The sequence below is a fragment of the Hipposideros armiger genome, unplaced genomic scaffold, assembly GCF_001890085.2.
Source record: "Hipposideros armiger isolate ML-2016 unplaced genomic scaffold, ASM189008v1 scaffold_299, whole genome shotgun sequence".
Lineage (NCBI taxonomy): Eukaryota > Metazoa > Chordata > Mammalia > Chiroptera > Hipposideridae > Hipposideros > Hipposideros armiger.
In genome coordinates, this window is record NW_017731649.1 from 1,604,117 (window position 1) to 1,625,811 (window position 21,695).

At 42.1% G+C, this 21,695-nt stretch overlaps 2 protein-coding genes across 11 annotated transcripts in view; one reads left to right on the forward strand and one right to left on the reverse strand.

Annotated features, from left to right (window-relative positions):
* Positions 1-17,874, reverse strand: part of DYNLT2 (dynein light chain Tctex-type 2) — a 21,680-nt gene extending 3,806 nt beyond the window's left edge. The window contains exons 1-3 of one of the 3 annotated variants that reach the window (XM_019659474.1): positions 17,590-17,874; positions 5,925-6,131; positions 2,732-2,890 (exon numbers count right to left, since the gene is read on the reverse strand). In XM_019659474.1, the coding sequence (XP_019515019.1) occupies positions 2,732-2,890; positions 5,925-6,131; positions 17,590-17,838 (615 nt within the window). In that variant the 5' untranslated portion in view covers positions 17,839-17,874. The remainder of the gene's footprint in view (positions 1-2,731; positions 2,891-5,924; positions 6,132-17,589) is intronic. The other 2 variants (XR_002125892.1, XM_019659475.1) reach the window with 2 other exon arrangements.
* The window catches only part of ERMARD (ER membrane associated RNA degradation), a 26,382-nt gene continuing 22,445 nt past the window's right edge, over positions 17,759-21,695 (forward strand). For 2 of the 8 annotated variants that reach the window (XM_019659464.1, XM_019659463.1), the window contains exon 1: positions 20,810-20,978. In XM_019659464.1, the coding sequence (XP_019515009.1) occupies positions 20,861-20,978 (118 nt within the window). In that variant the 5' untranslated portion in view covers positions 20,810-20,860. The other 6 variants (XM_019659465.1, XM_019659458.1, XM_019659466.1 and 3 more) reach the window with 6 other exon arrangements.

The window sequence follows — 21,695 nt, forward strand, 5'->3', positions numbered from 1 at the left end:
GGGTGTCAGCGGCACCGGGCGGCTTCCGGCCATTGGACGTGACACTGCGCGACCTCCGGGCCTGAGGGGACCCCCGTGCGACGACGCGCGTCTGTCCACCCCGTCCTCCTGTCCGCCCGTCCACATGCACGTCCCTCCCTGAAGCCTCCGAAGCGGCGCCCAACTCCACAAGTGCTCTCGACTCTGGAAATGACACAGCCTCGCGGCACCGCATTTTCATTCGTAAAGAACAACAACAGGCTGGACTCGGCACGTCCATCCTCTCCTGCCCGAGCGCAGCTCTGGGCGCTCAGGCCTCAGGGCTGGACAGGGAGCACCCCTCCGGCTTCCCGGGCCCCCGGCTTGCAGACAGCAGGTGGCAGGACTCAGCCTCCAAACTGCACAGCCAACCCTGCACAATACACCGCGTCCCAGTGTCTGCATCTACCTACAGACACACAGACATCCTATTCGTTCTGCTCGTGGAGAAACCTGGCTGATGCACCTACATTTCTCCACTTCCTCCTATGTGGCTGCTTCCTGGAGAAAGAGAGAGATAATCCTTATCACTCCAGCCCCCTTGACTGAAGAAAGCAAGTGGATGATCCTTTGCTTAATTCACGCAACAAACTTTTAATGTGTGTCTAACGCATGCAGGGCGCTTTTCCAGCAATTGACAATACGTGATATGAGATACGGCTCTTGCTCTCAAAGAACAAAAACAGGCATAAACAAATGTTTATGTAGAAAACCATAAACAAATCATTACAGTACAATGTATGAGATACTAGAATAGAGGTTAAAAACAAAGTGTCACAAGAACAGAGGAGACAATGACTGATCTGTCAAGAACAGGTAAGTCGATGTGTGTAAGGAGGTTCGAGCCAAGCGGAAAAGGAAACAGGATCATTACAGGCACAGGGAGAAACACGTGCACGATACAGGGTATCAAATGGCTGGATGAGTTTGGGAAATAGCAACAGCATTGACATGAACCCCAGGGAATGCCAGCATGTAGGTGGCAGGCAGAAGACAAGCAGTGACTTCTGAGAACAAAACGGGGTTCTCAGAGACGGGAGGAAACGCGGGACCATTATTCCGAAAGCCAAAGATGGCAGAACTTCAAGGAGTGTTCGGCCATGTTGACACAGAGAGAGGTCAAGTAAAACGGGGACTGAAAACTGGATTTTGCAATTAAGAGGTTACTGGAGATTTGTGAAGGAGGTTTCACTCCAGTGGTGGCTAAATCATATTATAATAGCGTCTCATTTCCTTTCTTGTCCTAAACCAAGTCCTGGCAGTCGCCCTCCAGATGTAATATTCAGGGATAGCAGTGCCATTCAAGTAGAAAAGCTGTTTCCGGCTTGAATATCTCTTACCAAGTAAGTGGGTGAATTTAGCTTCTTAGTTCCCTCAGGAACCTCAAAATATTGCCTTTCTGTACTCAAATCCTCACTTTATCCCCACAGTTGATTTCAAAACTGCCTGCCGGATAACAGTTTCTACACCCTCTTCATTTCTTCCTAAAGCGCGACCTATGAACTATTCTTTGGATTTTCTGAGATTAGGGGTGTAACTTATCATATACTGACACCCACCCCCCACCTCCATGCTGCTCTGTAATGTGAGTGACAGGTCATTCCTCAGAGCCCAAATTCAGAACCCCGAGCATCTTCAGATGCATCTTTCACTGGATGAAGCCCATCAGACAAGGGTAGAATAGTACGACCAAGCTGACAATATACCTGACCATCCTTACTTACCTAAATCTCTTCATGTTTTTGTTTCTTTTTTTTAAACTGAGTTGTAATTTATATACAATAATAGTGCATAGATTAAATGCTCAATTTACTTTTGGAAATTGTATCTACCCATGTAAAAAAATAAAACAATAACAATAATCTTTATTGAGGGCTCTGTGCTGGAGACTATGTTAAGGACTTTAATACCGACGACCTCACTGAGTCCTCACAACTCGAGCAAGAAGGTTTTCTCATCCCCATTTTACAGAAGCAAAACAAAGCCCTGGCCACGGCACTGAGAGCTGCTGCCTGGACTGACATCTAGGCCAATGAGACTGCTAAACCCAGGCCGTTAGACCATAGCATTATTTTGTTTTCTTAAACTCTAAACTGTGTTGCTTTATTTCCTTGACTAGAGTAAAAACTCCTTGAGAATCATGGTCCATGTCGTAGAATTCTCTGTAATTTCCTCAGTACCTACCACCCATTAGTGACTAAAATAAATTTACTAGTTAATTATTAAATGCCACTAAATTGTCAAAACTGGTATGATCAAGGGATAGCTACCTATACAATTAAATAAGTTATTACTAGAAAAATTTCATTTCTAGGTTAGTATATATATTTAACAAAACTATCCTTTCATTCTAGAGCAGGGGTCGGCAAACTTTTGAGACGAAAGAGCCAATCCAGTCCTTCGCAACAATTTAAAAAGTATTTGAGAGCCATAAAAAACATGAAATAACCATTATGTGAATAATTTCCTTTAAAAATTTTATAAATGAAACTATGATAGTTTTATTTTCATTTTCAATTTTACTTCAGAGCCACATGTATGTACCCAAAGTGCCACATGTAGCTCGCAAGCCGCAGTTTGCTGACCCCTGTTCTAGAGGGACCACAAGGTCTTGAAATGCCTTGGAGACATCACAGTAAATGCAAAATCCTTAGAGAGGAGACACCTTACAGTTCTAATTGATAGATAGATGCTGGATTGGTGGGGTACTTACGTTTATTGCCTGACCAGTCTTTTGAATAAATAATACTTTTATAATGAACTTATAACGGTAGTACCCAAATTCTTTGACTGCTAACAATATGCGGTCTGCTAATTCAAGTGACAAATGAGAGAAGACTTTTTCATCATATTTGACATCTTTCAGACTTTCCTTAAAAAAATTAAGAAAAATATTTTAATTTTCAAACCAAATATTTTCTAAATAAAAATTCAAGTAGAAAACATGTGTCTAAATAATACATATAACTTTTTTTAAAAATACATATATTCCTAACCAGATAACATTAAATTAATTCAATAACAATTTTGAAGAAAATTTACTTTGGTTTCTAGATTATGTTCAACTACTCTTTGTTACCAACTCTTAAGCTATAAGTTTCCCTTTTTTAGATTACTCTATCAAATGGTTATTAGGGAGACACGAGGGGTATTTTATTTTATTATTATTTTTTAAGATTTTATTGGGGAATTGGGGGAGGGGAACAGCACTGGGGAATCGGGGGAAGGGGAACAGACAAATTGCTGTCCTTTTGTTCTTCAGTCTAGTTGTGGAGGACATCACTTCACTGGCCCATGTTGGTATTATCATGACGCTCTTCCCGGGTGAGGCAGTCACTCGCCGGCCATTGGACGGCCGCTGACAGCAGCTCACAGCAGCTCACACCCGCTGCTGGCCAGCCCCACTGCAGCCTATGCCATTGCCGGTGTCTCACGGCAGCCCAGCTCCAGGTTGAGCTGTTGTTCACCATCTTCGCTGTAGAGGGCGCAGCTTCACTGGCCCTCATGTGGGATCCGAACCGGGGCCCTGCTGCTCAGAGCTGGTGTCCCAAGCCAACACTTAACCATTGCGCCACTCGGCCGGCCCCACAAGGGGCATTTTAAAAGAAAGCTTCTGGGACTCCTTAGGTAGAAGAAATAAATCTTTTTAAAATCTACGTATTGGCTAAGATTCCGATGTGGGTTTCCCTAAAGCCAGGGTTCCTGGGGCCCAGAGCCTGCAGCCTGTGGTTCCTCTCTTCCTCAGCCTCCTCGAATCAAAGCCCACTTCTTTCTACACTCTCCCTATGGCTTCCCACTCGAGTGCTTTTTTTTTTTTTTAAAGATTTTTATTGGGGAATTGGGGGATGGGAACAGTGCTGGGGAATTGGGGAACGGGGAACAGACAAGTTGCTGTCGTTTTGTTCTTCAATCTAGTTGTGGAGGACATTGCTTCACTGGCCCAAGTTGGCACCATCATTGCGCTCTTCTCTGGTGAGGCACATCAGTCGCCGGCCTCTGGACGGCCGCTCACTGCGGCTGCTGGCCGCTCACGCTGGCTGCTGGCCACACACGGCAGCCCCTGGCAACCCACTGCCACAGAGGCTGCAGCCCACGCTGTCGCCGGCGACTCATGGCAGCCCAGCTCCAGGTTGAGCTGTTGTTCAGCATCTTAGCTGCGGAGGGCAGCGTCACTGGCCCTCACATGTGGGATCTGAACCGGGGCCCTCTGGCGTCCCAAGCGAGTTCTCAACCATCGCGCCACTCGGCCGGCCCCACTCGAGTGCTTTTTATCTGTGTCCTCCAGGAGAATGCCAAGGAAATCAAAGGTTTCTCATCGTGTTTGTTAATGAGCTAACGTACAGCTGGGGGAGTTAGGTGTGGGTGTACTGCACTTTCCTACAAACCACCGCCAACCTGGGTGAGCGGACAGCGCGTGCCTTTGATTAACTGGCGTGGACCCATGATAAATTAACCGACGTGCTGCGCTCTAGTGACAACAAATGGACTCCAACCAGTTATTTTACAGGCATGTAAAACCAAAGGAATTGCCACCTTTGGGTTTTGGTTCCCTTCCAGAATGTTTCTAAAATTGGGCCTGGAAGCATTTACTCCCCTCAGGAGTTTGGCTGTGGCTTTATCTTTTGGATATTTGGCACATCCATTCTCTTCTGACTCTGCCTAACATATCAGGCTTTATCTAGCTAAGGGCTCTTTTTTTTTTAATTTTAAAAATTAGTTTCAGGTGTACAACACAGTGCAATATACTTTTTAACCCTCAAAGTGACAACCCCCTCCCCCAATCAGCCACCCCACTCCCTCTCTCCCGCCCCCCATATCATACATATCTATTACAATGCTAAGGGCTCCTTTTAAATAAATAATGAGCACTTCCTAGAGGGAGGTACCCTAAGCCCCATCAATATCCACTGTCTCTGTGTCTAGAGCTGTGTTCACGGTTCCCTGACCCCAAGGGGAAATCTCCAGCCATCCACCTCCACATCCAACAAGCTGTTCCAGGCCCCATCCTGCCCAGTGAAACTCTATATAAATACAATCTGAAATCCTACTATATTCAATATATTTGAACTCAGCCTGTGCGGTGGGGCTGAGTGAGACACATCAAAATGCATAGTCTCACATCACAAATGGAACACCTCTGGGGTGGGATCAGGCTGGGCGGAGCGCCTCAAAAGGAATCTGGTCATTAGAAGTCACCTGGGTACCTGGTGCCCAGAACTAAAGGCCAAAGATGAAAAGGGGATTCAGAAAATGTGGTCCCTCAAACAAACTTTCTGTAATAAAATGAAAATTGCAATGTGGTCTTTATCAGAAAGGATGGTGAAAGGAATTCTTTCCATATGAACAGTGTAGACTTCCCCAAACTAGTATACTAGATACCAAAACTAGTATAAATAATATTGACGTTAATATTAGTATTGCAGTGTTAGTTTTGTTAAATTGAAGAAACTTTTTAAAGCCAGTCTGAAAACATGTGTCTGAGCTTCAAACAACTGTCTTAAGTGAACTTGACATTCCCATCTGTTTAAAGAAGAAAACAACCTATGTCTAAGCTGGGGTTGCCTATCCTTAAGCTGTTTTCGCATAGTCAGAACCAATGTTCACACATATATACATAGTCAACATGTTCTTTTCTATTCATTCCTCCAATTGTGAGAGAAATATGAAACCTGAGGGATAAATGATTTATGGACTATTAAGAGCTGAATGAAATAAAAAAAGATTCCCTTTAATTCAGCTTATAGCATCAATGTGAAGATTGAGTCCAACTACAAAGTACTTTCATATTTTCTGAGGCAAATGCAATAAAAAGTCAACCAGGGTAATTACACTGCCATAAATCTGCATATAGTTTATATACCCCCCAAAGCTAAGATATTGCTATCATTACATATCTATCAACCTACCTTTAGTATCTGCTGGACTTTTGTCTCCACTGAATAAGCTTGGAATTTTTTCAGTGGCTCCATTCTATATGAATTTGCAAACCGTAATTTAGCTAGGGTACTCTTCCATTCTTTTCCTATATCAGTAATCGAATCATCAAACGGAGGCTCTATATACTGAACTTCATGAGATGACTCCTTCAGTCTTTCTCTTAAAATCTGTGCATACTGAAAGACAGATGTGAGAAGACATTACTTTTTTTTGTTTAAGATTTTATTGGGGAATTGGGGGAGGGGAACAGTGCTGGGGAATCAGGGAAAGAGAACAGACAAGTTGCTGTCCTTTTGTTCTTCAGTCTAGTTGTGGAGGACGTTGCTTCACTGGCCCATGTTGGTATTATCATTGCGCTCTTCCCAGGTGAGGAAATCGCTCGCCTGGATGCTCATGGCAGCCTTGGCAGCTCATGAAAGCTCACACCTGCTGCCTGCCAGCCCCACTGCAGCCTATGCCGTCACCGGCGACTCACAGCAGCCCAGCTCCAGGTCGAGCTGTTGTTCACCATCTTAGCTGTAGAGGGCAGTGTCACTGTCCCTCATGTGGGATCTGAACCAGGGCCCTGCTGCTCAGAGCTGGCGTCCCAAGCCAACTCCTAACCAACGCGCCACTCGGCTGGCCCAAGACATTAGTTTTTAATTGTAAAATGACATTTCGGATCTCAGAACCCTGGCACAACAGGACTGGGATGACACAAAACTTGGAGATCCAATGCAACACACTTCTATGACAATGCAGTTGGTGAATCTTGGACTCACTGACCCAGCTCTTGCTATTGATTTGGTAAAAGAAGAAAAAAGAACAGCTAGCTAGCTAGAATCTATTTGCTATCTAGAAACACAAATATACAAATTCGCATGCATATATTTAGAATGTGCATGGAAGGTGTGTTAGGAGACAAGTATGTAAGGAAAACCTCTCTGTTCCCTACCCTGAGGTTACAAAAATAATATTCTTCATTATTTTACTGTTATTTATCTTCTAATAATACAATATTTAGATTAAGACATTCCTAAGTCTTAAGTTGAAAAGATAACAAAAGCGTATTGATTTGGCATATATCATTCGATGCTTTTGATATTCAACATTTACTGTGTGACATTCAGCACTCTTTAAGCAAATATTTAGCTAGTGCCTAGTATGGTCCAGAGCAATGCCCCAGGTACTGGATTACAGTGGTGAGCTGCATTATAATAGCCAGAAATCAACTGTTCTACCTGTATTAACTCATAATCAAGGACTGCATTCATGGAGTTATAATTTTAGTGGGCGCAGGGCTGACAGACAACAAAGTACACAGGGAAATGAACAAACTAATCTAAATAGTGGTCACTGCTATCAAAATAAGGTCACATGACTTGATAGAAACTCATTGTGAGGGACTAATTTAGAATGAACAATCAGAGAAGGCCCCTCTGAAGGAAGGTTTGAGAGGAAGTCTAAAAGGAACAGGAAATAGGAGGGACAAAGAGCTCAAAGCAAGAATTCAATGTGTTCTGAAATCAGACCTGAGGTCTGTGTGTCTGAAGAGTTTTATCATAAATGGATGTTAAACTTTTGTCAAATACTTTTACTGCATCTATTGAGATACTCATGATTTTTATCATTCATTTTGTTAAGGTGGTGTATCTAAATGATTGATTTGGGGATGCTGAACAATTCTTGCATTCCTGGAATAAATCCTACTTGATCGTGATGTATGATTTTTCTAAATATGAATTGTTGAATTTAGTTTGCTAATATTTTTGAGGCTATTTGCATTTACATTCATCAGAGATATCGGGCTGTAATTTTCTGTTCTTGTGGTGTCCTTGTCTAATTTTGGTATCAGGGTCATGCTGGCCTTGTAAAATGAGTTTGGAAGTGTTTCTTTCTCTTCTAATTTTTGGAATACTTTGAGAAGGATAGATATCAATTCTTTAAATATTTGGTAGAATTCACCTGTGAAGCCATTTGATCCTGAACTTTCGTTTTTTGGGGAGTTTTCTGATTATATTCAATCTCCCTACCAGTAATTGGTCTTTTCAGAAAGTTTTTTTTTTTCTTATTAAGATTTTTACTGGGGAATTGGGGGAGGGGAACAGCGCTGGGGAATCAGGGGAAGGGGAACAGACAAATTGCTGTCCTTTTGTTCTTCAGTCTAGTTGTGGAGGACGTTGCTTCACTGGCCCATGTTGGTATTATCATTGAGCTCTTCCTGGCTGAGACAGATTACTCGCCAGCCACCGGACCGCCGCTCACAGCGGCTCTTGGCAGTTCACACCGGCTGCCGGCCACTCACGGTAGCTTATGAGGCTGCAGCCTACGCTGTCGCCGGTGACTCACAGCAACCCAACTCCAGGTTGAGCTGTTGTTCACCATCTTAGCTGTAGAGGGCAGTGTTACTGACCCTCATATGTGGGATCTGAACCAGGGCCTGCTGCTCAGAGCTGGAATTCCTGAGCCAACTCTTAACCAATGCGCCACTCGGCCGGCCCTCAGATAGTTTTTGTTTCTTCATGATTCAGTCTTAAAAAGTTGTATGCTTCTAGGAATTTATTCATTTCTTCTAGGTTGTCCAAACTGTTGGTGTATAACTATTCACAGTAATCTTTTATGATCCTTTTTATTTCTCTGGTATCAGTTGTAATGTCTCCTCTTTCATTTCTGATTTTATTTGATCCCTCTCTTTTCTTGGTGAGTCTACTGTGTTTTCCCAAAAATAAAACCTAACCAGAAAATAAGCCCTAGCATGATTTTTCAGGATGCTCGTTAATATAAGCCCTACCTCAAACATAAGCCCCAGTTAAAATCGTCAGCCAGGCATGACTGTTAGAATAAATGTAGATTTTGTACATGAATAAATGAATAAATGTAGATTGTTGGAGCAAAAATTAATGTAAGGCCCAGTCTTATTTTCGGGGAAACACGGTAGGTAGTCAGTTTTGTGTATCTTTTCAAAGAAACAGCTCTTAGTTTCATTGATCTTTTCTATTGTCTTTTGGTCTCTATTTCATTTATTTCCACTCAGATCTTTATTTTCTTCCTTCTACTAACTTTGAACTTCATTTGTTCCTCTTTTTCTAGTTCCTTGTGGTACTTAGTGTAAAGCTGGGTTCAGATTTTCTCATTTCCTAAACCTTTTGCCATGACAGTAGGATATATCCGAATAAGTATTTCCATCTGCCGACTGTGGATAGAAACTTCCAGGAAGGAACTTTAGGAAAGCAGATATACATTTTCCTATATTTTTGTGTTTTTCAAGAATGAATAACAATGGGAAAATTTTATACATAAAATAATGTAATTTATATACAAAGCAGCTCAACTTGTTTTTAAATGCATAAAATAGTCAAAATATCAACTTTTTGTCTTTTTATGGATTTCTGGCACATTTTGAAAAAAGAACTTGAAATCAATTAATGCGATGAAAGAGTTAAGGTAGGCATTTATCAATATGAACTTCCTTCTTAGACCACTTTTGTTGCATCCCATAAATTTTGGTATGTTGTATTTCCATTTTCATTTGTGTCAAAGCACTTTTTTCTTTCTTCGTTCACCTATTGGTTGTTCAGTAGCATGCTGTTTAATCTCTACATATTTATAAATGTTTGTTTTCTTTAATTGATTTCTAGTTTCATAGCAATGTGCTATGAAAGGTGCTTTATATTATTTCAATTTTCTTAGATTTATTGAGACTTGTTTTGTGGTTTAATATATGATCCATCGTGGAGAATGTACCAGGTGCACTTGAATGTGTATTCTGCTGTTTTGAGATGGAATATTCTTTATATACGCTAAGTCCATCTAATCTAACATATCATTAGAGACCAATGTTTCCTTGTTGATTTTCTGTCTGGATGACCTACCCATCAATATAAGTTCAGGTATTGCTGTCCCCCACTATTATTGTATTGCTAACTATTCCTCCCGTTAGTTCTGTTAATATTTGGTTTATATATTTAGATGTGCCTATGTTGGGCCCAGTATATATATTTTATTCTTCTTATACATTGTTGTATTTGCTACAATTTTGTTAAGAATTTTTGCATTTGTGTTCATGAGGGTAATTGATGTTTTCTTGTTATTACTCCAGGTTTGATAGCAGGGTAATGCTGGCCTCATAGGATTAATTCTTTCCTTTTCAATTTTGAGAATACATTTGGTAGAAACTCATCAGAAAAACCATCTAGGCCTGAAGTTTTCTTTACGGAACAGTTTTAAGCTATGAATTCAATTTCTTTGATAGAGGCTATAGAGGGTATCTATTATTTCTATGGTAATTTGTATCTATATATTCATCTGCTTGAGCTGCCAAAATACCACACCAGATGCCTTAAACAACAGAAATTTATTTGCTCACAATCCTGAAGGCTGGAAGTCCAAGATCAAGATGCTAATAGGGTTGGTTTCTCCTGAGGCCCCGCTCTCTGCCTCTTCACAAAAAACTTGAGGAAAATCATCTTGTTGTGCATGCTTGGCCCTGGTGTGTCTGTGATTTGAAATCTTCTTAATATTTAGGGCTATAAATTTCCCTACATATTGCTTTAGCTACATTCTACAATTTTTGAAATTTTCATTTTCATTCAGTTTAAAATATTTTGTTTTCCTCTTTTACTCATGGGTTATTTAGAAGTGTGTCATTTAGTTATCGATTTGCAATTTTCCATATATATTTCTGAAAGTGATTTATAATTTATTCCATTGTGACAAGAAAATATACTTTATGCTCTGAATCCATTTAGTCATTGGAATTTGTCTTGTGTCCCTAGATGGTACATCTTAGTAATGTTTCATGTGCACTTCTAAAGAACACTTATTCATCCTCGGTTGCATGGAGTACTCTATAGAAGTCCAGCAGTTCAAGTTGGATTATACTACTGTTTATCTTTTATATCCTAGCTTTTTGTCTGCTTTGTCTACTAATTATTTTGAGATAGAGATATGTTGAAATTTACAATTGTAATTATGGGTGTCTATTTCAGCAAGACATATGAGGTGTAATCAAACAATAGTCAATGTTTAAATAAAAATTACAGTAAGACACATTGCCATTAATCCCCCTCAAAATACCCCCCCCACACACACACACACATACCCCTTGCTTTGAACACACTTATCCCATCGTTCTTGCCACTTTCTAAAGCAGTTCTGGAAGTCCTCTTTCATGTCTTTAGTTGCACTGTCGTGGCTGCCTCCATGTCCTGAATTGATTCAAAATGTTTACCTTTCATGGTCATTTTGACTTTGGGGAAGAGCCAATAGTCACACAGTGCCAGATCCAGTGAATAAAGTATATGAGGACACACTGTAATGTTTTTATTTGACAGAAATTACTGTATAACAGAAGCGATGGAGCATTGTCATGATGGAGGATAAAGTAAAGATACTCATGAAAGAGGACTTCAAGAAATGCTTCAGAAAGTGGCAAGAACAATGGGATAATTGTGTTCAAATCGAGGGGGAGTATTTTGAGGGTGATTAATGGCAATGTGTCTTTTACTGTAATAATTTTTTTTTTAAAGATTGTATTGGGGAGTTGGGGAAGGGGAACAGACAAGTTGCTGTCCTTTTGGTCTTCAGTCTAGTTGTGGAGGATGTCGCTTCACTGGCTCATGTTGGTATTATCATTGCGCTCTTCCCGGGTGAGGCAGATCAGTCGCTGGCTCCTGGACGGCCACTCACAGCGGCTCTTGGCAGCTCACGCCGGCTGCCAGCCACTCACGGTAGCTTTACAGCAGCCCACTGTAGCTTCACTGCAGCCTATGCCATCGCCAGCAACTCACGGCAGCCCGGCTCCAGGTCAAGCTGTTGTTCACCATCTTAGCTGTAGAGGGCGCAGCGTCACTGGCCCTCATGTGGGATCCAACCCGGGGCCCTGCTGCTCAGAGCTGGTGTCCCAAGCCAACTCTTAACCAACGCGCCACTCGGCCGGCCCTGTAATAAATTTTTTTAATTTAAACATTCACCGTATGTTTTGATCACACCTCATATATGAACTTTTGCTTTCTGTATTTCAAAGCTCTGATTTTAGGTGCATAAACATTTAGGATTGTTATGGCTTTCTGACAAATTGATCTATTAACACTCTGAAATGACCCTCTTTTTATCTAATATTCTTTAGTTAGAAAAGTACTTTCTTTGATATTAAAACAGGCACTCCAGCTTTCTTTTGTGTTCACGCAGTATATCCTTTTTCATCCTTTTCATTTTACCTATTTGTGTCTTTATATATAAAGTGTGTTTCTTATAGACAAAATAAATAGTTTCATGTTGCTTTTATAACCAATCCAACAATCTCTGAATTTTAATTGGGATGTTTTTAATATTTACATTTAATGTGGTTGACATGATTTTTTTAATCCTTATTTTTTGTTTATTTGTCCAATCTGCTCTTTATTGCATGTACATTTTATACTTTCTTTTGAATTTAGTATTTTTAAGGGTTCCATCTAATGTCGTTTATTAACCTGTTAGCTTTCTTCTTCTCCTGTGGTGGTTTTAGGGCTTACAGTATATACCTTTAGCTCACCACAGTCTACCTTCAAATCATATTATACCACTTCACATAGAGCATAAGAGCTTTACAGTGGTGTACTTCCTCCCCTTCTCCCATTTCTCTGGCCTTTGTGCTATAAATCCAACAATATTATTACTTTGGATTTAATCAACTATCTTTAAGTAAATTTAAAAATAAGGAAAACCTGTACATTTATCAACTTATTTACCACTTGTAGTGCTTTCTATTCCTTTGTCTAGATTTACATCTTGTATCACATCCCTTTTAAGGACTTCCTTTAACGTTTCTGATAGTGTACTCATAGGTCTGCTGGTGAATTCTGTTTGTTTTCATGTCTGAATAACTCATTGTTTTGTCTTTGTTTTTGAAAGCTTTTTTCACTGGGTGTAGAATTCTAGGCTAGTAGTTTTTTTCACCTTTAAATATTATCTTTCAGAAATGTAAAGATGATGCCTCAGTCTTCTGGCTTGCATTTTTTCTGATGTGAAGTCTGCTGTCATTTCATTTTTGTTCCTCTGTACTTAAAAGCTTTTCTTCTAGTTTTAATCTTCACTGATTTTTAAGTAAGTTTATTATTCAATGCCTCAGCATAATTTTCTTTTGCTTGAAGTTCATTGGGCTTCTTGGATTTATAGTGGGTTTATAGTTTTCATCAAATTTGGAAATTTCTTATCCATTAATTCTTCAAATATTTTTTGTCTTTCCCCTCTCCTCTCTTCACTTTGAGACTCAAAATACAAGAATAAAATTTTTGCCTGAAATTTTCCTATAGCTCACTTATGTCTCCTAATCTTTTTTTTTCAGGTTTTCTTATCATAGCTATCTCTAAATTCACTAATGCTTTGTCCCACGGTGTCAAATCTGCTAACTCTATTCAGTGTATTTTACATCCAACATCATGTTTTTCATCTGTAGCAGTTTGACTTGCATTTAAAATATTCAGTCTTTTCTCTACATGCTTAAACAGATTGTAATGTTTTATAATTACATAGATGCTTTAATAAAAACTAATATAATACAATAATTGTTTTAAAATAACTACTTTAGTGTCCTTTTATAGTAATTCTATCTTTGCATTATTTCTGGGAGTATTTATTGTTTCTTGTCCTTATTTTGTGTTGTATTTTCCTGTTTTTCTTGTAAGTCTGCTAGTATTTAGTTGGACACCAGACACTGAATTTTACCTTATCTGCAGTGTTTTTGTAATCCTGTATTCTTGAATTTTCTTCTAGAATGTAGTACCTTGGAAACAGTTTAATTCTCTGGAGCCTTGCTTTTAAGGTTTGGTAGGCCAGACTAGAGAAATCTGTAAGTCTAGGGCTATTTTTCAACCTATTACTGAGACAATACATCTTTTTTATTATTATTAGTTTCAGATGTACAAAACAGTGTAACAGATATTTCACCCCTCACAAAGTGATAACCCCACTCCCCCAATCTTGATCCTCTGACATCGTATATATCTACAATTCCATTGACTCTATTCCCTATACTATACTCCATATCCCATGATATATATATATATATATATATATATATATATATACACATATATGAATATATACATAAAATTATAGTTGGCATATAATATTATTCAGCTTCAGCTTTACAGAGCAGTGGTCAGGCATCTACACCATGAAGTGGCCTCTCTAATAAGACATGTCCCCATCTGACACCCTACAAAATCTTTACAACATTATTAATTATATTCCCCAAACTATCTTTTATATCCCTGGCAATATTGTAATTACCAATTTGTGCTTTCTATTCCCCACCCTTCTCCCTTATTCCCCCCACCCCCCTCCCATCTAGCAACCATCAGATTTTCCTCTGTGTCTCTGAGACTATTTCTGTTTACTTTGCTCATTTATTCAGTTCTTTAGATTCCACATATAAGTGAGAACATATGGTATTTGTCTTTTTCCATCTGACTTTTCACTTAGCATAATGTTCTCTAGGTCCATCCATATCATTGCAAATAGTACGATTTCATTCTTCTTTATAGCTGAGTAATACTCCATTGTATAAATGTACCACAGCTTCTTAATCTAGTCATCTACCAATGGGCATTTCGGTTGTCTCCATGTCTTGGCTGAGACAATACACTTCTTAGCACTCTAATCAATGCCCTGTGATTTACATGGTTTTTTGCTCTTACTGGTGGGAACACAAACTGGTTTGTGTGAGTCAAGGTTTTCTTTTTTTGCTCCTTTGGAGTGACTGTTTTTCTGGCCACAGGTGGTTTCCTTGCCAGATGTATTGCTGTACTATGCTGGAAACTTGAGGCAAATCCTCTGCAGATATCTGGAGCTACTTGTACAGCTGCCTCCTAATATCATGCTCTGCAGACTCATGCCACCTTAACTTACCCTGGCTCTCAAATGCTTCTCCACTAAGGGAGACCTCTCCATGAGATGTGGGCTGGGACCCCTCAGTAGTTAGAGGGAATCTTGGGGCTCATCTTTGCTATTTCTCTTCCCTCAGAGATCACTATCCTGTCTTGCCTTTCATCAAACCAATGGAAACAAATACTTCATACATTGTGTTATTTTCTGTAGTTTCTTGTAGGAGTTCATTATTCCATGCTGGCTGCTAGAAGTCCTTCATCAGAAACAAATCTGTTATTCTAACCATATGTCAGACTGCTTTGTTTTAGCCGGGGAAGAGAGGCATTATTGGCTCCCTAAACCCCTTAAAAACAAAACCTTTATTATTTTTTTAATTAAGAGAATGCTTCTCTCTAGGGTAACTGCCATCTTCTTTCCCCCACAATATACTTAAGGGATAAAACTACACTGTATCATTAACAGTGGCTCCCAATTGCAACGATTCCCTTGGGGATAGAGCATGTATGCGTGGTTTGAAAATATGCTGAAAACTCACATCTCTACCATGTCTTCCTTATATATAATGTTGGCCTAATTTAGTATTCGCTTTAAGGAATAATCTTTGTAATCACTTCTAAAAATTAAGAATAGATTTTAAATATGATCAACTTCTTTGCTTCTACTACAACCTGAGTTTAATTATTTAACCCTTTGATATGGCATTTCCTTCCATTGAGCCTAATTACAATCCTCGAACAAACTGAGCTTGGTCACGAGATGTCACTACGTTAATGTATTCCTAAGTGCCATTTGCTAGTATTTATGATTTTCAAATGTATGTACACAAGTGAAACTTATCAAGTTTTCAATTTTTGGTAATCTGATTTCGGTTTTGGGATTGTTCTTGTTAAGCAAAAATGTAATTAACTGGAAAGATATTCCACATAATGAAAGAGTAAGCTAAAGGACCAGACTCATGAGGCACTTTAGTACGCCATCCTCATTTGGAATTAATCGCAACCATTTTCTTGCATTATTCCAGGAATAATTAGCCTAGCTTTGGTCTCATCTTCACCACAAAGTTAAGAAAAGTGTCTGACAGTCCCACCCAAGCTAGAGGATTAATTCTACAAAGGAAAACTGAGGTGCTACCCCTAGAAAAAAATAGATGCAAGACAGATAAAAATCAAAAGATGCTTCTATTGATTTGTGTCTTAATTTTTCCTATGCTCAGGAACACGGGAATTATCAGCTAACCAAACGTTAGAAATGACTCCTCAGTGCATTCATTGTCCCTGAGGACATTTGAGCACTGGTGGGATCCTTCTCAGTCTCTTCGCAATTATTGGTCTATTCAAATTTCTTACCTCTACAAGCTAGATTTTAAAGACTGCTATGCTATGATCGATCACATCTGATAAAAGTGAACTGGCATTTTGTGTAACAGCCCCTTGTTAGCTCTGTGACCCTGACTCCAAGTTTCACTTTGTGATCGCTTCCAGGGGAAGGGATGATAGAAATAGAAAGAGCATCTTGAGATAGCTCTCACTCCTTTCTCCCCATGGGCACCGTGGCAGTAGTTAGTTTCTTCTTTTCCCTTCCTCCGAATGAACCCTTTTCTTTTGTGCATCATTTTTGGAGTTATTTTCGCCAGTCAACACATCCATTTCAATCAGCAAGAACTGCCCTGGTCCTTGATCCCTCGTCCCCAGATTTCTGCCGATATACCAAGTGCACCTGGCGTCTCTCCCCTTGGATTCAGGTGTACTCAATTTCCAAGACCACTCTGGAGCTTTCGTAGGCAGTAAGCTTATAGAAAGCACCTTTGTCCACCGCAGGTGACCCATCTGTTACTCAGACTTATTGCCAGGCAATACAGCAGCTCTGGGAGCATGACATTTGAAGTCCCACAGATTAAGGTTTCTAGCCTTGCTCTACTTTTTCTTAGTTGTGTAAACATGGCCTATTTTCCCTTCCCTTAGTTTGTTCTTTCCTCTGTAAAACGTAAGACACCAAAGGACTGTCATCAGAACCTGAAATGTTGCCATGACTACCCTGAGGATTCCTTTTGTATAACATGTTTTAGGATTTTCAAAATTAGCGTTTCACTTGTTATTTCTCCTTCGTTCTATCAATGATAGATCCCATGAAGTTGGTATAAAAAAACAAAAACAAAAAAGCGTTACAAGCAAGTGGACCGGAACACAGTTTCTAGTCTCAGCTCTATACTTAAGTTTTGTATCCTTGGAAAAATAAAAAAGATGGGGTCTTGATTACAATAATGGTTTTCAGACCACAGTCCTCTATAAAGCCTAGAGTCATAACAGCAGTAACACTGAACATTTTCCATTAGTTTCAGGTAATAAACTAATGGACATATTTTAACTTCACCGTTTTCTCCTATATTAGTCAAATACTGAGTGTGGCTGTTTTTAAAAACTGAACAGTTCTGCTTGGCGTATCAGGTATTTTCCCTTCCTTAGCGCTGCACAGGCGCTGTCCTCTGCGGCCGGAAACACCGCCTCTGGTTTGAACGACGGCACCTCACACACTGAGATCGCGCGTATGTGGAAAGAGCAGACTCCGAGCTCCTCTCGGGAAGCCTCAGGTCGCGTGCGCGCGTGAAGGTGACCTCGTGACGGCGCTTCCCGCCGGAGAAGGCGCAGCTCCGCGGCCTCGGCCAACCACACGGCCGCCCGCGGCGCTCCGGCTCCGCCTCCCAGAGGCCCCGCCTCGCGGCCAGGGGGCGGGGCCCGGGAAACGGGGCGGGGCCCGGGAAACGGGGCGCCCCGCCGCCGCACTCACGGACTCCTTCTCGAACATGCTGGGCCTCCGCTCTTTCTGAGGCGCCGTGGCCGGCAGCTGCAGGGTCTGGCTCGACGGCATGTTGCCACCGCGGCCCCGCTTCTCCATCGCGCCCTCCTTCCGAGACCAGGAGCGCCTCGACCGCGGGCGCCTCCAAACGCCTCGGCCGCTTCCCGCGAGAGCGCAAGTGTCGCGCCTGCGCAGCGCCAGCCGGGGGCGCGGCTGGAGGGGGCGGGGCGGGTACGTCATCCGGCGGCGCCCGCGGCTGGGAGCCGGAAGTCATGGAGGTAGAGCGGCTGTGGCGGGCGCGCTACCCTGGCGCTCGGCGCTGGCGGGCGGGCCTCGGCGGTCTCGCGGGAGGGCAGCGCCCGGAGCCCGGCCGTTTGCGACGCCCCCGCGCGGCCTGGCCCCGTTCCCCGAGCCCGGCCCGCGACCCTGGTGAGGGCGGGCGCTCCAGGGCCCAGCTCCCAAGTCCCCCGGGCTCCAGGCCGAAGGTGGCGAATGTGTGAGCGTTAGTGCGGTGGCCGCGCGCGTGGGGGGCGCCCGGCTCTGACGCCGGGACAGCCAGGCCGCCCCGAGCCCAGAGCCGCCAACCCGGGGCGAGACTCGCAGCGTTGGTTCCGACCGGACTCCGTGCCGGAGGGAAGCTTTGCCCGGTACACGCGAAGCCGCGTGGCCGTCCTGTGTAACAACCGCCTGCGCGGCTCACACTTGCAAATTAAAATTATATGCGACCTTTTTAGCCATTTTGGTAACAAAACTCAATCCCAAGGGCCTCATTGACTGGCTGCAGTTCGGGTTCTCCCGGGTTGCCTTGCAGTAAGGACTTTATCTTCCCTTTCCAGACAATCACCAAGCATCCAGCGTCAGTTTTAGCAACATCCGCTCTCTGTGTGCTGGGTGCTTTTCAGCCGTTATCTCTAGTGACCACAACCCTAGAAGGTGTTTTGCGGTTTTAATATTTTGCAGTTTTACAGTGGAAACCGAGCCTCAGACATAAGTAACTTTTTCAAGGCAAGAGATAGATTCTGAGGATGGATTCAAATTTAAGCCTTTCTGCTCCAAAATAACGTTTGCGTCGCCATCCCACGCTGCTCCGGGCAGGACACCCAAGTACCAAAGAGTAGTGGCGTGGGCGGGGGAGCACGCATGCGCACACGTGCAAACAGGCCGGGTCTGGCGTCTAGTGGGAGGACACGCGTGTTTGTGGCTGTAATACACAGGGCAAGGCGTCTAATTGTCACGAGTGACAATTTATGCAGCATCTAATACTTGTTGATTTGAAGTTGGAGTTTATTTTTAAATTAATCGTGAGGTCTTTTCTTATCCAAGAGAGTATGGGCTTATAACCTAAACTAAAAGCCAACTTCTAGAATTGTGTATCTGTTGGCAGGGGACAAGATGTAGTCATCCCCAAAGCCGAAGGCTGTGGAGATGTATTTCAGCTGAGAGTAAGAGGGGCCAGTCTCAGGTACCTCTTGCTATTCATTTACTGTGTGCCAGCAGCTCTGCTACTGCTGGGGTCCAGGTTGTAGAAGACCTGCTCTCTGTTCCAGGGTCTCAGAGTTCGCTTGAGGCCCTGTGTTGATGGCGCGTCTACAATTAAAAAAGAAGTTTCCTTACAACTTATGTTGTCATATCTAGGGTCCGCTTTAGAGTGGAGCCCGTGGGCTTTTGTGTACAAATCCCGGTTTTGTCTGCTGCCTGTCACTCCGGAAATACAGCTCATTCCTTGAGTTTGAATGCCTTTTCAACATGCAGAGTCTCTTTTGAGGTGAAAGTAGCCCTTAAGAGTATTATGTTTCTGTGTCCGTCAGGACACAAAGCACACTGGATTTTGAACTAAGAATTTAAAGAGTTGACGAGGTGTCTGAACTGATAAAAAGCCATCTCTAAAAGTATGGAGGTGGCAGCTGCGGGACTGAGAGAACGCAGGGCAGTGGGTGGAATTTTGTTTATTTTTTAACATTAGTTTCAGGTGTACAACACAGTGCAATAGTTATACTTTTTACCCCTCAAAGTGACAACCCCCCTCCCCCAATCCATCAAGTGGGTGAAATTTTTAAAATTAGACATTTAGAGGAGGGTCCCTCATACCTGAAACTGATCTCTAAGGAGTGGGGAGGTGCTGCCCAGCCACCTGGACGTGGCCTTTGAAAGGCAGGCACCAGACGCGTGGTGGTGTGTCCCTGGTGGGGCCGGAGGCGAAGCTGGGCCGACACGTGTTGGGAACACTGCAGACTGCATTCAGCGGCTGCGGCTGAAGGCAGTGCTCCAAGGAGCAGAAGGTGAACAGGAAGTCACCTGGCTGCAGGCAGCAGGAACACGTCCCCTCTTCCCCTGCCTCTTGCCCTGTCCCTCTCCAGTGCCCTGACTGGCTGAGCAGGGTGTGGTCTGCAGAGTCACGGAGACCCTGACATTCACATGGACTTCTTGGGCAGTGCCATAACTGCTGGAGCCGGTGGGGAGTGGCTGACAAACGGGACGGAACCTACACTGGCCGCTGCCAAATTAGGAATCGGCCAGGGCTTAATCACCAACTTCAGAACACTGGCATGCCTTCACACGTCAGATGAAGACCCTGGGCCAGCGTTAGACCTAGATTATGACTTTGCAGGTTTATGGATGATCTTAGCGTAATGTGGGGATAATTAGGGGGATTTGGATTTTATTTAATCCTTCATGGAAAAGCAGTGTAGTTTGCTGCTTTTTCCGTTTTAGTTCATTATGCTTGATTTTCTGCTTTCCCACTCCCCGTTAAAAAAGTTGCTTGTTTTGATAACTTTGGGATAGTATAGGAATGCTAAAAGGAATAATGAACTACTCATAAAAACACAGAGCTTCTGTAAACTTACATCTTAACAAATATTATGATTAAGAAAATTATTATAAATCTTTAAACATTTATTTGAAAACATTTACCTAAATTGTCTTTAATACTTAATCACAGTGTTAATCATGATGTCCACAAAGTACGTTAACAGTGGTATACCTGAGTATATTCTGTACTTAGAATTTTCTTGTGAGTTAAATGTATAATTAACACTCCTCTGGTTTTTTCTGTTTCTTTTTAATTTTTTAATTTTTTAAAATTAAAAATTAATTTTAAAATTAATTTTAAAATTAAAAAATTAAAAAAATTTTTAATTTTTCTGTTTCTTTTCTTTAATAAACTGTTTCTTCATAAAAGAAACAGTTTCTTTTATGTTTTTTATTTCAGGTATCATTAGAGGATCCTATTACCACATGTCTTTCTCCCTCCGTGTATGATATGATCTGTAAACTCGGGTTTGAAGTAAGAGACAGTTGTGACATCAATAGTATTGTAACTCAGAATGGTGAAGTGTGCTGGAAGTCCGTCACAGACTGTGTGGTTTATACACAATCAGGTTTGTACACAATCAGGTTTGACTGTGTGATTTATACACAATCAGATTTGTACCTGCCCTGTGCCCTAAACATCCGTCAGTACTGTTCCATTAAAATGTCTTGACCTGCAAAGTTCCCCTTTTTGACCATTGGTGTTTTTGGTCAGAGGATGTTATAACACAGGCCTAATTCAAGAGAGAAGGGGAATTAGTGTGAAAGAAGAGGGAACAAGGCCAGAGAAGCACTGAAGAGTTAATGGGAGGTGGGCTGAGAAAAGCAGGGGTGAGAAGTGGGGTTCCCACCAGTGAGGGTGCATGGAGCTGTGGGTGATGTGGCTGTCAGCTCCAGGCAGCAGTCCACGTGGAAGATGGCTGAAAAACGAGTCATGAACTGAGGGCATGACACCACCAGTGACAGACTACATGATTGTTTTCAGTGTCTTTCAGCCATCCTTGTGCATGTCTTGGAGCAGGGATTGGGTGGAGAAGTCTAACGATAGTTATAAAAATGACAAATGAGCGTGCCCTGGCCCAGCAGGCCCATTCCAGGCACACTTACAGGTAGAGTGTGTGTGCCAGGCCGCTCCTTATGGTGTCATTTGTGACAGCAGAGAGGAAAAAGGCACTGGAAGCAGCCAGGCGTCAAGCAGTAGGGGATTGCTTGGTATTTATGAAAAAATGCCCACTGTGGACTGTTTATGCAGTGGTGAAAAAGAATGGAGGCCGTCTTTCCAATAC